The sequence below is a fragment of the Lampris incognitus genome, chromosome 11 (assembly GCF_029633865.1).
Source record: "Lampris incognitus isolate fLamInc1 chromosome 11, fLamInc1.hap2, whole genome shotgun sequence".
In the NCBI taxonomy this organism is placed as follows: Eukaryota; Metazoa; Chordata; class Actinopteri; order Lampriformes; family Lampridae; genus Lampris; species Lampris incognitus.
The window spans coordinates 2979181-2995588 of NC_079221.1; the positions used below are offsets into that span (position 1 = coordinate 2979181).

General features: G+C 49.2%; 2 protein-coding genes across 2 annotated transcripts in view; one reads left to right on the plus strand and one right to left on the minus strand.

Annotated features, from left to right (window-relative positions):
• Positions 1-2570: 2570 nt before the first annotated feature.
• upp2 (uridine phosphorylase 2) lies at positions 2571-8007 on the plus strand. Its single transcript, XM_056289308.1, has 7 exons — positions 2571-2722; positions 2881-2995; positions 5654-5812; positions 6027-6141; positions 6271-6480; positions 6666-6812; positions 7012-8007. Exons 1-7 carry the CDS (start codon positions 2679-2681, stop codon positions 7152-7154), a joined length of 933 nt encoding a protein of 310 aa, XP_056145283.1. The 5' UTR covers positions 2571-2678; the 3' UTR covers positions 7155-8007.
• An 869-nt stretch (positions 8008-8876) lies between these two features.
• Positions 8877-16408, minus strand: part of LOC130121207 (coiled-coil domain-containing protein 148-like) — a 55522-nt gene continuing 47990 nt past the window's right edge. Inside the window, exons 10-14 of the mRNA XM_056290086.1 lie at positions 14643-14783; positions 12962-13080; positions 11173-11290; positions 10855-10992; positions 8877-9829 (exon numbers count right to left, since the gene is read on the minus strand). Of these exons, the coding sequence (XP_056146061.1) occupies positions 9683-9829; positions 10855-10992; positions 11173-11290; positions 12962-13080; positions 14643-14783 (663 nt within the window). The 3' untranslated portion in view covers positions 8877-9682. The remainder of the gene's footprint in view (positions 9830-10854; positions 10993-11172; positions 11291-12961; positions 13081-14642; positions 14784-16408) is intronic.

Consider the following 16408-nt stretch of genomic DNA (forward strand, 5'->3'; position numbering starts at 1 on the left):
GTACTGGCATCGTCATATGATACCGGTAGTATTCTACTGGCATCGTCATATGATACCGGTACTGGCATCGTCATATGATACCGGTACTGGCATCGTCATATGATACCGGTAGTATTCTACTGGCATCGTCATATGATACCGGTACTGGCATCGTCATATGATACCGGTACTGGCATCGTCATATGATACCGGTAGTATTCTACTGGCATCGTCATATGATACCGGTACTGGCATCGTCATATGATACCGGTACTGGCATCGTCATATGATACCGGTACTGGCATCGTCATATGATACCGGTAGTATTCTACTGGCATCGTCATATGATACCGGTACTGGCATCGTCATATGATACCGGTACTGGCATCGTCATATGATACCGGTAGTATTCTACTGGCATCATCATATGATACCGGTAGTATTCTACTGGTATCGTCATATGATACCGGTAGTATTCTACTGGCATCGTCATATGATACCGGTACTGGCATCATCATATGATACCGGTACTGGCATCATCATATGATACCGGTAGTATTCTAATGGTATCGTCATATGATACCGGTAGTATTCTACTGGCATCGTCATATGATACCGGTACTGGCATCATCATATGATACCGGTACTGGCATCGTCATATGATACCGGTACTGGCATCGTCATATGATACCGCTAGTATTCTACTGGCACAATGAACGCAGCATAATTCTGTATACTCAGTACATTTCTCTGTCCGGGGTATCGGACACGGTTCATCCAAGAAATGTATTTACCATCCGTCATTTCCTGTCAAAGAACACTTCCCCCTCATGTTCGGAGCCCACCGAGGACGAGCCACTTACAACGTCTAAAAAAGTGGAGATAAGGCCTGATGCCTTGAATCTCAAGTCTCCACTGCACCTGTATCTGTAATGAGTCCAAGTTACGGTGCTAGGAGTGAGTTAGACTCTAATGGTAGCAGATTCTCCAGAAAGTTCTGTTTTAATCCCCCTCCCTTTTCCTGCGACCTTTGACACATATACTGTAAAACCACAACACCTCAACTGATCACCGGAACCCTTGCTTGGGCATTATCCATCCATCCATCCATCCATTATCCGAACCGCTTATCCTGCTCTCAGGGTCGCGGGGATGCTGGAGCCTATCCCAGCAGTCACTGGGGCAGCAGAAGGGGAGACACCCAGGACAGGCCACCAGGTCGTCACAGGGCCCACACACACACACACATTCACACCTAGGGACAATTTAGTACGGTGAGTCACCTGACCTACATGTCTTTGGACTGTGGGAGGAAACCGGAGCCCCTGGAGGAAACCCACACAGACACGGGGAGAACATGCAAACTCCACGCAGAGGACAACCCACCAAGGTTGGACTACCCCGGGGCTCGAACCCAGGACCTTCTTGCTGTGAGGCGACGGCACTAGCCACGTCACGTCACATCACGTCACACTGTTGTCATCAGTACTGCAGGAAGCCCGTCCTCAGTGATGCTGTGAACCGCCCGGCCTCGGTGATGCCGTGAACCGCCCGGCCTCGGTGATGCCGTGAACCGCCCGGCCTCGGTGATGCCGTGAACCGCCCGGCCTCGGTGATGCCGTGAACCGCCCGGCCTCGGTGATGCCGTGAACCGCCCGGCCTCTGTGATGCCGTGAACCGCCCGGCCTCGGTGATGCCGTGAACCGCCCGGCCTCGGTGATGCCGTGAACCGCCCGGCATCGGTGATGCCGTGAACCGCCCGGCCTCTGTGATGCCGTGAACCGCCCGGCCTCGGTGATGCCGTGAACCGCCCGGCCTCTGTGATGCCGTGAACCGCCCGGCCTCTGTGATGCCGTGAACCGCCCGGCCTCTGTGATGCCGTGAACCGCCCGGCCTCGGTGATGCCGTGAACCGCCCGGCCTCGGTGATGCCGTGAACCGCCCGGCCTCTGTGATGCCGTGAACCGCCCGGCCTCTGTGATGCCGTGAACCGCCCGGCCTCTGTGATGCCGTGAACCGCCCGGCCTCGGTGATGCCGTGAACCGCCCGGCCTCGGTGATGCCGTGAACCGCCCGGCCTCGGTGATGCCGTGAACCGCCCGGCCTCGGTGATGCCGTGAACCGCCCGGCCTCTGTGATGCCGTGAACCGCCCGGCCTCTGTGATGCCGTGAACCGCCCGGCCTCTGTGATGCCGTGAACCGCCCGGCCTCGGTGATGCCGTGAACCGTGTCATTACAGGGGGCACACACGTCACCAGCTGAGTGGAATCAGACTCCAGAGTAAACATGATGCTAATGAGTCATTAAGACTTTGATGTTCACAACGTTTTACTGATATCTTCAGATGACATGCGACTTGGTTGATTGATTGATTGATTGACTGACTGACTGACATCAGGCTGGTTTTCAGCCTTTTTGACGTATGGTTTACAATTACAGACGCTGAAGAAGTTGACTTTGGAACCAGGCCAATCATTTACCACATGAGTGAGGCCAGTGAATGTTTTTTATCTGAGGACAAATTCACTCCTCTCTCGGTAGCCAATCACTCCAGAGAAGAGCTCCCCCGTCCCAAATATATCAACTCTGCAGCAACACACAACGCTTATTCTTTCTAACCGCAGAGGACGGAACAAGTGTTTGGAGCGCAACTTATTTTTGACAGATTTTCCTTTTGGTTCCTGAAACATTTTTGCCGGTCATGGCACCAATTCTGCTGAACTGCATGGGGAGCGACCACATGAAGTGAGTATCGACTTCTGTATCACCTTATTATGTCTGTCCCTCAACATGTTGTGTATCTTAAACACGTGACCAGCCTCCAGTCAGAATGTGCCCTACTCTCCTGCCTACCGTGAGCGCTCGCTAGATGTGTTACCGTGTCCCGCCATGTTACTTCTCAGGCAACACGTCCAGGTGAAAAACCCTTACTTGGATGCCATGGAAGAGGATATTCTCTACCACTTCAGCTTAAGTACCAAGACCCACAACCTTCCAGAAATGTTTGGCGATATCAAGGTTTGTGTGTGTGTGAGAGAGAGAGAGAGAGAGAGAGAGAGACTTTTTTGACTTTTAAAATAACTTTTATTCACATCACAGTAAAAAACTAACACTCCATTCCCATCAAGTCAACATTAAACAAACCGGTAAGCTGGAAAAACAAAAATACATCATTACTCAATCAAAATACATACACACGACCATAATGAGTTAGAAATTCAGAACAAGTGACCTATCTTCCCTTAGTGAACATAAAACACGTCGTAACCCCCACAAAGCCCTGAAAGAGTCCAGATTACTGGTCAGGGTGTAGAGGCCGTGCTCTATCCTCAGACGAGCCACCACCAAACCCTTCATACTCTGCACCACATCAGTCCAGCCCTGACCTAGCATCTGATTCTTCCTGGTCTTCCACATCGCTAGCTTAGCAGTGCTGAACAGAAAATTGATTAGGACCAGGAGCAGCCTTTTTCTTGCCGTGTATTTGGGCCCAAAAACAAACATGGGGATGGAGAAACCCTCACCCAAAGCTTCCACCCATTCCTGCAGTACCCTAAATAAGCCCACCAATCGAGGACAAAAGATCTCTAAGTGCTCTAACATTTCCCTCTAAGTGCAGAAAGGACAGTCCTCCCCAGTGCTTGGATCGAGGTGAGCCCTGTGTCTGTTTGTAGCTATTGCTCCATGTATCATCCTCCACTGGAGGTCAGCCATCCGTTTCTCAACAGGAGGCTTATGCAGGACCCTCCACCTGCTCTTAGGGGTACAGTCTGAAGCAAAAACCTCAGTCCACCTCGACTCCCTGACTTCAGCCAGGTTGAGTACCTTCACACAGCTGTAGTAAAGCTGCTTCTTCCCACAAGAGTTAAAACCACCCAGCACTGGTGTACTCAGGGAAAGAAGCAGTCAGCTCGATCAGGGAGGGAAAAACGTACTTACTGTCATCATCCCATTGGTCAGCAAACGCCCGCAGTGGCCCAGGCAGGGACTCCCAGACTTCCTCCACAACCCTCTTCCAACACTCTGGAGGACCTGATGTTGATGATGCCACCAAGTGTTTCCACGGATGTTCTTGTAAGATGGCCCAGTTTGGTAATGCCAGCCTCAACAAATGCAGTCCGCACCGTTGCAGAGGAGAAGGTGGTATTCGTAAGGAAGTCGTTGTGAACCAGCGGCTCCTCAAAAAGGCACATTCCTGGTCTAGGGTCTGGAGTTCGTGTGAGCTTCAGCATCTGCCAGGCTTCAACCACAGACGTGTAAAAAGATGTGAGTCCAACTAGGTCAGCTTCTGTTGATCTCAGTAAAAAAAATCTGCTTATCCAACCCAAGCCGACCAGCCGAGCAGGAGCCAACCAGCAGTGACCGCAGCCATACAGCAGCCTCTGCACCGTCTGTAGTCTGAAGGTCGCAGTCCTGGACCGAATGTCTATAAGTCCTTGTCCTCCCTCTGCCACAGGGAGATACAGGGCCGATGCCCTCAGCCAGTGGTGACCAGACCAGAAAAACTTCACCAGGAGCTTCTGCATCTCTTCTGCAAGGTCTGGCAGTGGCACCAAAACAGCGAGTCTGCCAGAGAGACGAGGCGACCAGGTTATTAACTATTAGAGCTCTTCCCCTGTAGGACAGCTCCATTTAGACAACCTGGCTTCCACCTTCTCCAGCACTCCCGCCCAGTTCTGCCTCTGAAAGTCCTCACTTCCCAGACATACTCCTAGAACGTTAATACCTCTTACCCCCCACCTAAGATTCCCAGAAAGACTAGGAGCACTTCTCAAGTCCCACTGACCCACCAAACAAGCCTCGCTTTTTCCCCAGTTGACTTTGGCTGAAGAAGCCTTTTCATACAAGGCCAGGGCTTTCTTCCAATTCCTGAACATCTCCCTCTCCCTGGACAAAACCATTAACATCATCAGCGTATGCTGATACAACAACCGAAGGGTGATGAGCTAGCTCCGGCAGAGAGAGACCCCTCAGCCTGCTCCTCAACCTACATAGGAGAGGCTCAATGGCAATGCTGTAGAGCTGGCCTGAGATGGGGCAGCCGTGCCTAATCCCCCTCCCAACTGGCACAGGGCAGCTCAACCCTCCCCCCACCTTCACTACACAACACGCACCACTATACAACAGCTTTATCCTGGACAGGAACCCCTCCCCAACACCAAAGGCCTGCAAGGTTTGAGAAAAGAAAAGTGTGATCTACATGGTCAAAAGCCTTATCTTGGTCAATAGGATTGATCCACACCAATCAATAGTTCAATAAACAATTTCAGTCTGTTAGACAAAACTTTGGAGAGGATTTTATAGTCTGCACACAAAAGAGCTACTGGTCTCCAGTTTTCCAAAAGGGCTAAATCTCCCCTCTTAGGCAGCAGAGAGAGAACTGCACGCCTGCAAGAAGGAGGAAGTGTCCCGAGAGAGAGAGACAGAGAGAGAGACAGAGAGAGAGAGAAAGAGAGAGAGAGACAGAGAGAGAGAGACAGAGAGAAAGAGACAGAGAGAGAGACAGAGAGAGAGACAGAGAGAGAGAGACAGAGAGAAAGAGACAGAGAGAGAGAGACAGAGAGAGAGACAGAGAGAGAGAGAAAGAGAGAGAGAGAAGAGGAAGTAGTTTTCAGTGCACCTCTAGCAGGAAAAAGTGATTTTTCTTTTGCTTCTCTCTCTCTTTCCACGTCGTAGTTTGTGTGTGTAGGTGGAAGTGCGAATCGAATGAAGGCCTTTGCCCAGTTCATCCATCAGGAGCTGAGTCTGCCTGGAAGCTGTGATGAACTCACGGATATCTGTGAGGGGACTGACCGCTACTGCATGTATAAAGTGGGACCAGTGCTCTCCATCAGTGTGAGTACTCCATCAGCTGTTTCGGGTGTTTTCACAGAAATGGTGACATCAGCTGATGCACTACACCTTAATGCATGACGCGTACTACACTGGCAAATGCTTTGCCCCCTTGCATGAGGGTTCATCCATCAACAGGGTCATGTTGTCAAATCATTAAATAGAACTTTGTAAACAGTTATCCCAAAGGGCTTGACTCATGTTCATACCCTTTCAGCATGGCATGGGTGTCCCTTCCATCTCCATCATGCTGCATGAGCTCATCAAGCTGCTGCACCATGCCCACTGCCGTGATGTGGTCCTCTTTCGCCTGGGAACATCCGGCGGAGTCGGTAAGCGCAGCATTTCTCCAGCTTATACATGAGGTGACGGAGATAAAACAAGCTAACGGTGGTGTGTGTCGAGTAGAGGGCTCGGAACAAAAGGTTGGGTTTAAAATAGTTCCCCGGTGGTCTCTGTAGGTCTGAATCCGGGGACAGTGGTGATCACTGAGAAGGCAGTGGACTACTCCTTCCGCCCCCAGTTTGAGCAGGTTGTTCTGGGTAAAGTTATCACCCGGAGCACCGAGTTGGACGAGGGACTGGCCAGCGAGCTCCTGCAATGCTCCTCCGAACTCCAGGACATACCAACAGTTATTGGAAACACCCTGTGCACCCACGACTTCTATGAAGGTAATCAGCAACACACACACACACACACACACCATGTTTGGTGACAAGTGTTCAGCTTGTCTGCAGCGCCACCTGTTCACTCATTAAATGATCACCTTACTGGTCTTGTGCCGAACAGACCACGACCTGCAGCGTGTCGTATCTGTTTGCTGTGTAAAGACAAACCCCGTGCTGTGTCTCACAAGGTCAAGGCCGACTAGACGGCGCTCTGTGCTCCTTCTCTCTTGAAGAGAAACAAGAGTACCTGAGGAAAGCCTACGAGGCCGGGGTGAAGAATATCGAAATGGAGTCCACCGTCTTTGCTGCCATGTCCCGTGTCTGTGGCGTCAAAGGTACGTGAAACGGGGGTACATTCGGTTTTGTGCACCCTCCTCTATTTACCCCTGCTGTGTCAGCCACAATAAAAACCCAACCGACAGAAAAAACAAAACTTAAATCGCTTGATAACTATCTTGATGTGAGCCCGGACTTATAATGCATCAGCTTATTGTCAGGTGTCTGTAACAAAAGGTAAACCCGTTTCTTCTGCAGCGGCCGTGGTCTGCGTGACGCTGTTGAACCGCTTTGAGGGTGACCAGATCACCACGCCTCATGACGTGCTGGTAGAGTATCAAAAGAGACCTCAGCTGCTGGTGTCACACTTTATCAAGAAACGCCTGGGACACATCGTCTGAGACTCCCTCTCCCATGGCCCGTAACCCAGACATAGGCTGCCACACACAGGCGTAGGCTTCCACACACAGATGTAGGCCTCTACACACAGGCATAGGCCTCCACACACAGATGTAGGCCTCTACACACAGGCGTAGGCCTCCACACACAGATGTAGGCCTCTACACACAGGCGTAGGCATCCACACACAGGCGTAGGCCTCCACACACAGATGTAGGCCTCTACACACAGGCGTAGGCCTCCACACACAGGCGTAGGCCTCCACACACAGAGTGTAAATAGCGATGGCGTCAGCTGATTTGTAGATATGTATATACTCGACGTGTTGATATGTGTATTAGACACTTATTTATAGAGTTACTTTATGGTCACGTAAGGATTTGTGATTTCTTTGATGATCATGTATTTCACACGTGTTAGTATGCATGCCAGCGGTGGCTAACCGTGTGCCACGGAGACCGTGTGTCTGCAGGTTCTCATTGCAGCCGGACTCCACAGCAGCTGATTTCACTGATTAGCAACACTTCAGCCAAAAAGGAAGAAAGTATCAGTGACGTCACCTGGTGTGGAGTCCGGCTGCAATGAGAACCTGCAGACACACGGTCTCCGTGGCACACTGTTAGACACCGCTGATGTATGGTGTCATGACAAAGTTATGTAATCGTCAAAATAAAAGAAGCCTTCTAATAAGTGACTTTGACCTCTGAACTTCTCTTGAAAAACATGGTTTATTGTATTCTAGTTGTCAGACTATGTTTTAATATGGCCTGTCTCTGGTCCTGGTTCTAGTTGTCAGACTATGTTTTAATATGGCCTGTCTCTGGTCCTGGTTCTAGGTGTCAGACTATGTTTTAATATGGCCTGTCTCTGGTTCTGGTTCTAGTTGTCAGACTATGTTTTAATATGGCCTGTCTCTGGTCCTGGTTCTAGTTGTCAGACTATGTTTTAATATGGCCTGTCTCTGGTCCTGGTTCTAGTTGTCAGACTATGTTTTAATATGGCCTGTCTCTGGTCCTGGTTCTAGTTGTCAGACTATGTTTTAATATGGCCTGTCTCTGGTCCTGGTTCTAGTTGTCAGACTATGCTTTAATATGGCCTGTCTCTGGTCCTGGTTCTAGGTGTCAGACTATGTTTTAATATGGCCTGTCTCTGGTCCTGGTTCTAGTTGTCAGACTATGTTTTAATATGGCCTGTCTCTGGTCCTGGTTCTAGTTGTCAGACTATGTTTTAATATGGCCTGTCTCTGGTCCTGGTTCTAGTTGTCAGACTATGTTTTAATATGGCCTGTCTCTGGTTCTGGTTCTAGTTGTCAGACTATGTTTTAATATGGCCTGTCTCTGGTTCTGGTTCTAGTTGTCAGACTATGCTTTAATATGGCCTGTCTCTGGTTCTGGTTCTAGTTGTCAGACTATGTTTTAATATGGCCTGTCTCTGGTCCTGGTTCTAGTTGTCAGACTATGTTTTAATATGGCCTGTCTCTGGTTCTGGTTCTAGTTGTCAGACTATGTTTTAATATGGCCTGTCTCTGGTCCTGGTTCTAGTTGTCAGACTATGTTTTAATATGGCCTGTCTCTGGTCCTGGTTCTAGTTGTCAGACTATGTTTTAATATGGCCTGTCTCTGGTCCTGGTTCTAGTTGTCAGACTATGCTTTAATATGGCCTGTCTCTGGTCCTGGTTCTAGTTGTCAGACTATGTTTTAATATGGCCTGTCTCTGGTCCTGGTTCTAGTTGTCAGACTATGTTTTAATATGGCCTGTCTCTGGTCCTGAAACTCTGAACACTTTCAGATAGTTTGTGATGTCCCCTAAGACACACAAGTGCTTGATCTCCCCACCAAGTGCCCATGAGCCAGGCAGCTGTGCAGCATCTGATACGCCTCCCGGCTAAACGTGAGCGGCGGCATGGGTGCGTTTCCTGCTGATGCTGACATGTGACATGTGGGTGAGCAGCACACGTTAAGCACAAGTGGCCTCTACCAAATCAGCCTGATGATGTAAACACCAAACAAGTGCTGATGTGGGAGAAATACAAACACAAAAAAAGCAATATATATATATATATATATAGAGAGAGAGAGAGAGAGAGAGAGAGAGAGAGAGAGAGAGAGAGAGAGAGAGAGAGAGAGAATTATGTTATAATGTAAGTGTAGATATTGATTACACAGCTAAAAAGAGACGGCGTGTTATTTTTTCACCAGCCATTGAAAAGTAAAATCAATAGTAAAAGATATTCATGTCAGCTGTACCATTTTCCCCCGGCGGCCTACGTTGTGATGACACAATGTCATTATGCCGCTGTGTTTACATTTTAAGTACTACTTGACCTCACCAATTGTGAGTACAATATTTCATACATTCAAATCAAGTAGAACCGATGTTACACCACAATAACAATGTTATAATGTTACACCACAATAACAACGTTACACCACAGCGACTCTGGTGGAGGTGGTGGTGGTAAACAGAAGATGTTTGCACGTGTCCAGTACCAAATGTAAGGTGGGTCTGCTCTGAGGACGGAAGAGCTGGGCTACGGTTTGCAGACTGCGGACTCTGTGTCCCGCCGTGGTGGTTTGGTGGGCCTGATGCCAGAGAGGACCTCTTGGGCGTAGTGAGAGTGGTGGAGACCCGCCTCCCGCAGAGCCTGCTCCACCCGCACTCTTGGGTCAGACACAATCTAGAAAACAGAAGGAGGCATGACACAGTGATATCTTCACATTTTGGCCAAACCCTTTTCTGTAATTTTGGTAATCAATCAATCAACCAATCAATCAATTTAGTCAGTAATCAAGTAAAAATACCAAACATTTGCTGGTTGCAACTTCACTAATGCTAGAATTTGCTAGAATTTGCTGGCCTTGCTGCGATGCGTGGCATTATGAGATGAACACTTTGAGGGGTTTTTGGCTGCAAGTCAGTTTGAGACGTCACTTTGTGCTCTGAGTACTCGTGATATGTATTTGTCATTATTTTTGAGAACTTGTGATGTGTATTTGTCATTATTTTTGAAAACTTGTGTATTTGTCATTATTTTTGACATTTTATGGATGAAATTAATAATAAAAACAATCAATATATTAAACAATAATGCAACCGCTTGCAGCCTGACATTTGACCTCTCGTTAGTGTCTGTTTATGTTGTGTGTTGCTCTCAGCGGTGTGTGGCTGAGCGAGAGACGGTGACAGCTCTCTCACGGGGCGCTAAAGAGCTGTGTGTGTTGTTTTTTTAACAGTTTAATGTTCATGACCAAACTTCTTACACAATATCTGCTAACTAAACCAACATGCTGTCCTCCGCCATGATGACAAAACATGGCAGGCAGTGTGTGTGCAGTGTGCCCGGCCTTGAGGGGCTGTCTGTGTAAAGGTCTGCAAGATGAGGAAAGTTAAACACTGGTGTGTTCAGAGCTTGCATAATTCTCCCATCCGGGTCAGGTGTCGTTCTCGTAAAAGATGAAGCTGCACAACGGTACTGTCTAACCTGGTGCTTTTGCAAATAGAGAACTGTAGAGTGAGTGTGAGTGTGTGTGTGTGTGTGTGTGTGTGCGTGTGTGTGCGCGTGTGTGCGTGTGTGCTTTGAGGTTTTTAGAAGAAGGGTTTGGGATAAGTGACTACCAGAGAGCAGCGTGCTCTATCATGTCAGACCCTGAGGAAAACATCAAGGTGGAGGGTACCAGACAGGTGGGTGTCTCCAGGACTCACCTGCCTGTCTGTGTACGTGTTGATGCTGTAGAGGGGTTTACAGACAGGTAACTCTTCCTGCGTGAGCCGCTGACGGTTCCTCCAAGCTTCCGTGTCTCCCATCAGCCTGTGTGGGTCTGCCTCCGCTCCCACTGCAACCTGAGAGACCGTCAAAAATGTTTTTTTACCGGGGTAGTTGCAGTCCTACGTGTGGCCAGCAGGGGGCAGTGACGCTTCAGCTCGGAGGAGGAAGGGTTCAGACCTTTTTCCCAGAGGGTCGTTGTAACTGACAGGGCCAATCAGGGCGGCTGATAAGGTTAAAGGCAGATAATGACCAACCTGGTTTCTGAGAGCCTCCAGACGGTTCCGCCTCTCTTCTTCTTCTCTCTGGCGCTCCAGCTGACGCCCCTCTCTCTCCTCCCTGCGACGCAGCAGCATCTCTTCCCGAAACATCACCCTGAGGGGGGAGGGGGAGATGGGGCGCAAAGGGTGAGGACATCAGACCTAACAACCCTCCTCTTCCTCAACCAGCAGCAGCAGCAGCAGCAGCACTGTTACCTATCTGTCCTGACACAGCAGGCCCCCTGGCTGGGGCAGATTTTCATAAAACTGCCTCAGAGCATTTCTTCTCTCAGCCCCACCTCGCCCCCTTTTTTCTCTTTAAACCTCCCTGAGCTCTTTCTGGCAGCCGAGGTCTATCCTGAAGATGGACGGATCAGATGGGAAATAGCCGGAAGACCGTGGATAAATGCCATGGAATGCTAATCTAGTTCAAAATAAAACAGCAGGATGTTCCCAGAGAGGTTTATCTGAGACACCAGCCGTCGACTTTCGCTGTTAAAAAGATTTATCTTTTATTTTGTTTGGTTGTCCGTTCACAGCCAAGCCAGAGGGAAAACTTCAACGAGTCTGCGAGCTGCACTGATCTTTTTAAACGTAATACTGTTTTCTACAGCTGCACATTCGCCACGAAACTCAATGTATAGTCTCGCACAACTGCATGCGTACACACACGACTATATGCATGCGTACACACACGACTATATGCATGCGTACACACATGACTATATGCATGCGTACACACATGACTATATGCATGCGTACACACACGACTATATGCATGCGTACACACATGACTATATGCATGCGTACACACAAATATATGCATGCTTACACTACACACATGACTATATGCATGCGTACACACACGACTATATGCATGCATACACTACACACATGACTATATGCATGCGTACACACAAATATATGCATGCTTACACTACACACATGACTATATGCATGCGTACACACACGACTATATGCATGCGTACACTACACACATGACTATATGCATGCATACACATGAATATATGCATGCGTACACTACACACATGACTATATGCATGCGTACACACATGACTATATGCATGTGTACACACATGACTATATGCGTGCATACACACGACTATATGCATGCGTACACTACACACATGACTATATGCATGCGTACACACGACTATATGCATGGATGCGAACACACATGACTATATGCATGCATACACACACAACTATATGCATGTGTACACACACATGACTATATGCATGCGTACACACATGACTATATATATGCATGCGTACACACATGACTATATGCATGCGTACACACATGACTATATGCATGCGTACACACATGACTATATATATGCATGCGTACACACGCGACTATATGCATGCGTACACACGCGACTATATGCATGCGTACACACACGACTATATGCATGCAACTGTAAATATGTATATTTACTTATCTGCATAAACAAACTGCATTTGCACACACACAATTTGTATATGCATGTACACATACACACAGCTCCTGTATTGCACAACTTTTCTTTTTGGCACTAATTGACAACTGCCAGTTATCTGTACCGTCCAGCTACTGTCACAACCCCGAATCTCCCTGTTTGATGGATGAAGACTCTCTTATTCTAGAATGAGGAAGGTGTTTTTGCTACTAGGGGGACTGGCTCGAGTATTCTAGAAGGTGTGGGGTTCCTGGACGTCCTTCAGCGACCTTGATGCAGTTAGCTGCCGTAAATAGTCCAGGATCCCATCATGCAACACTCACCTCGCCTTATCTCGCCTCGCCTGCTCTTCCATAACACTCCTCAGCTGGGCCAGTCTCTCCTGGTCCCTCCTCTCCACCACTTGCCTCCTCCTCCACTGCTTCAAGTAAAACTGCCTCATCTCAGGAAAAACAAAAAGATTTACAGACAAGAATTACAGAAAGACAATAACCACCGCAACAACGACACTGCTACAACGAGACTGCAACAACGAGACTGCAACAACGACACTGCAACAGCGAGACTGCAACAACGAGACTGCAACAACGAGACTGCCCGTGGTGTGGCTGCAGGGGACTGAGGGACTTGGTGTCCTGTCGACTGTGACCGAGCAGAAGTCAGACAGGAGGAAACGGAGACAGTGGACGGTGTCTCACTGTCTGCCAGGCCCACGTGCTGCGTTACATGGAATTCAATGCGGCCTAAATGCTCTCATTAATCAGAGGTTGTCTCAGGTTGCCAATGCTCTCCTAGTGGACCCCTGAGGAGAGAGTTAATTAAACACACACACACACACACACATTTAATTTTCTTATCCCTGCGAGGACGTTACCTAAATGGATGAATCAAAAGACCCAGATTTTCACAACATCTTACTCTCCACTTCACACCATGTGACCATGTGATCACGTGACCATGTGATCATGTGACCGTGTGACCACGTGATCATGTGTATGCTGCCCCCAAAAAAAGGGTGAGGTCTTGTTTTAAATGGTTAGAGACACAAACACACACACATGCACACACATACATGCACACATGCAAGCATGCAAACACACACACACACACTCCTCTCTCTCTTACATAGACACACACACACACACTCCTCTCTCTCTTACATAGACACACACACACACACTCCTCTCTCTCTTACATAGACACACACACACACACTCCTCTCTCTCTTACATAGACACACACACACACACTCCTCTCTCTCTTACATAGACACACACACACACACTCCTCTCTCTCTTACATAGACACACACACACACACTCCTCTCTCTCTTACATAGACACACACACACACACTCCTCTCTCTCTTACCTACACACAAACACACAAACACACACTCCTCTCTCTCTTACATACACACACACACACACACACACACACACACACACACACACACACACACACACACACACACTTTCGGCTGGCAACCAAGGGTGAAAAGGTGAGGGTAGAGTACACACTGCCATCAATTTGATGATGGCCCTGAGCACAGACCTTTACACACCAAACACATCATCAGTCAGCGCCACAGCAGTCGCCCTGACGCACGTGTCCACGACCCTTGAGGGCTGGATGTGGAGCCAAACACCACCAGGGGCAAATAAAGAGTCCCTGCAGTGGAGTCCTAAAATCAACAACACTTACTCTCTCGCTGACAACTTGGCAACACTGAGAGTTCTGTTATCCAAATATCTGCAAAGTAGTCATACCCCAAAAATACCCTCATTAGCTGCTTACTCTGCTGTCTGCGGGAAGAGGAGGTGAGACGGTCCCTAAACCTGTCTCAGCTAGAAAACTGCCAGTATTAGAACACAGCCCACGCCGTGCCCAGCCGGAGCACGGCGTGGGCTGTGTTCTGAGGTGCTGAGGTTTAGATAGGCAGGTGTCGTGAGAAGACACAACTGCAGTCCGACGGTCAGCGTGACGGGCGAGGAGGTGCCCTTACTTTTTCCTCCTGCTGTGACCTGATGGCTGCCTCCTTCTGCTTCATCCTCATCAGCCTTTCTTCTTCCTCCTGTTGTCGCCGGGCTGCTACGGCCGCCTCCAGCCTCGCAACTTCCTCCTGCTGGGCACGCCACCGCTGCACCTAGAAGCACAAGGGCCCATGCACGTGCACACACGCACGCACACACACACACACAACAACACACACACACACAGGGTGTCAGAGAGGGGACAATAGCCTTGTTTTTGTCAAGACATCAGCAGCTGTCTAGAAGGATCACACGGAGAGGCCTCCAGCTGGGTCCCGGTGCAGTGTGAACTCTAAGGGAGGTGTAAAAACGGCCTGACAGGACATGGTGCTGAATGCTGCCAGCAGCAAATAAACACTCCCTGCAGCGGACCCCCGCAACCGACACCGCTTGTTTTGGTAAAGAAAATACTGACCATGGTGGCACAAGAGCGCCACACGGATCATGCACACTATCCCGAAAGGACCGCTGTTTTTCACCAGGGATGGAAACTGGCCTCCTTTTCTCTTCCATACCGATGCAGTTTTGAGATCAGGCACAGGGTTCTGAACAAGTCCAGTTTTGAGATCAGGCACAGGGTTCTGAACAAGTCCAGTTTTGAGATCAGAAACAGGGTTCTGAACAAGTCCAGTTTTGAGATCAGAAACAGGGTTCTGAACAAGTCCAGTTTTGAGATCAGGCACAGGGTTCTGAACAAGTCCAGTTTTGAGATCAGAAACAGGGTTCTGAACAAGTCCAGTTTTGAGATCAGGCTCAGGGTTGTGAACGTTGCAAACTTTCAGTCCAAGTAAATAATCAAAGTTGTACCAAAAACAGCATGCGTTAGACCTCCGGTAGATAATGGGTTTACACGTTCTGAGCACAGACACAAAACCTGCACACACAAGCATTGTTGCATGCTTGTCTGCACACACCCACCCACCAAACAAACACAAACACACACTCCCAACATGCATGCCCACCCAGTAAGCACTAGTTAGGGATTGAGTGACAGGTTGGTCATTGCAGCAGCCTTCCTGCGGCATGCTGAGTACTGGAGGGCTGCATACCAACCGAGCAGGCAGATTCCCCCATCTATCGGGGAGAGCTTAAAACCCCCACAGGACAGAGCTGTGCGTGAACGTGGCCTAACACACACAGCAGCAGCAGCTTCATCGTGGAGTCGGTCAGGCTCGATGCTGCCCGATAGGAACAAACTGGCAGCGGCTCTGTTTGGCAGACAACTTAGTGGACAATCCTGCCTCTAAGCCGGCAGTTTGACCTTGCATGCCTCTTCACTGGTACTTCAACAGTTCATCAGGGTTTGTGTGTAGGACATGCAGTCCTTTTCTCTCCAGTTGTATCCGACCACACATAGGGTGGGGCGGCACGGTGGCGCAGTGGTCAGCACCGTCACCTCACAGCAAGAAGGTCCTGGGTTCGAGCCCCGAGGTAGTCCAACCTTGGGGGTCGTCCCGGGTCGTCCTCTGTGTGGAGTTTGCATGTTCTCCCCGTGACTGTGTGGGTTTCCTCCGGAGGCTCCGGTTTCCTCCCACAGTCCAAACACATGTAGGTCAGGTGACTCAAACACATGTAGGTCAGGTGGACTGGCGGTACTACATTGTCCCTAGGAATGAAGTGTGTGTGTGTGTGTGTGTGTGTGTGTGTGTGTGTGTGTGTGGGCCCTGCGATGGCCTGGCGGCCTGTCCAGGGTGTCTCCCCACCTGCTGCCCAGTGACTGCTTGGATAGACTCCAGCA

Coding starts and splice junctions, on each gene's coding strand:
- upp2 (XM_056289308.1), top strand. CDS start 2,679: ATGGCACCAATTCTGCTGAACTGCATGGGGAGCGACCACATGAA. Junction 2,996..5,653: donor AAATGTTTGGCGATATCAAG/GTTTGTGTGTGT, acceptor TCCACGTCGTAG/TTTGTGTGTGTAGGTGGAAG. Junction 6,481..6,665: donor CACCCACGACTTCTATGAAG/GTAATCAGCAAC, acceptor GTGTCTCACAAG/GTCAAGGCCGACTAGACGGC.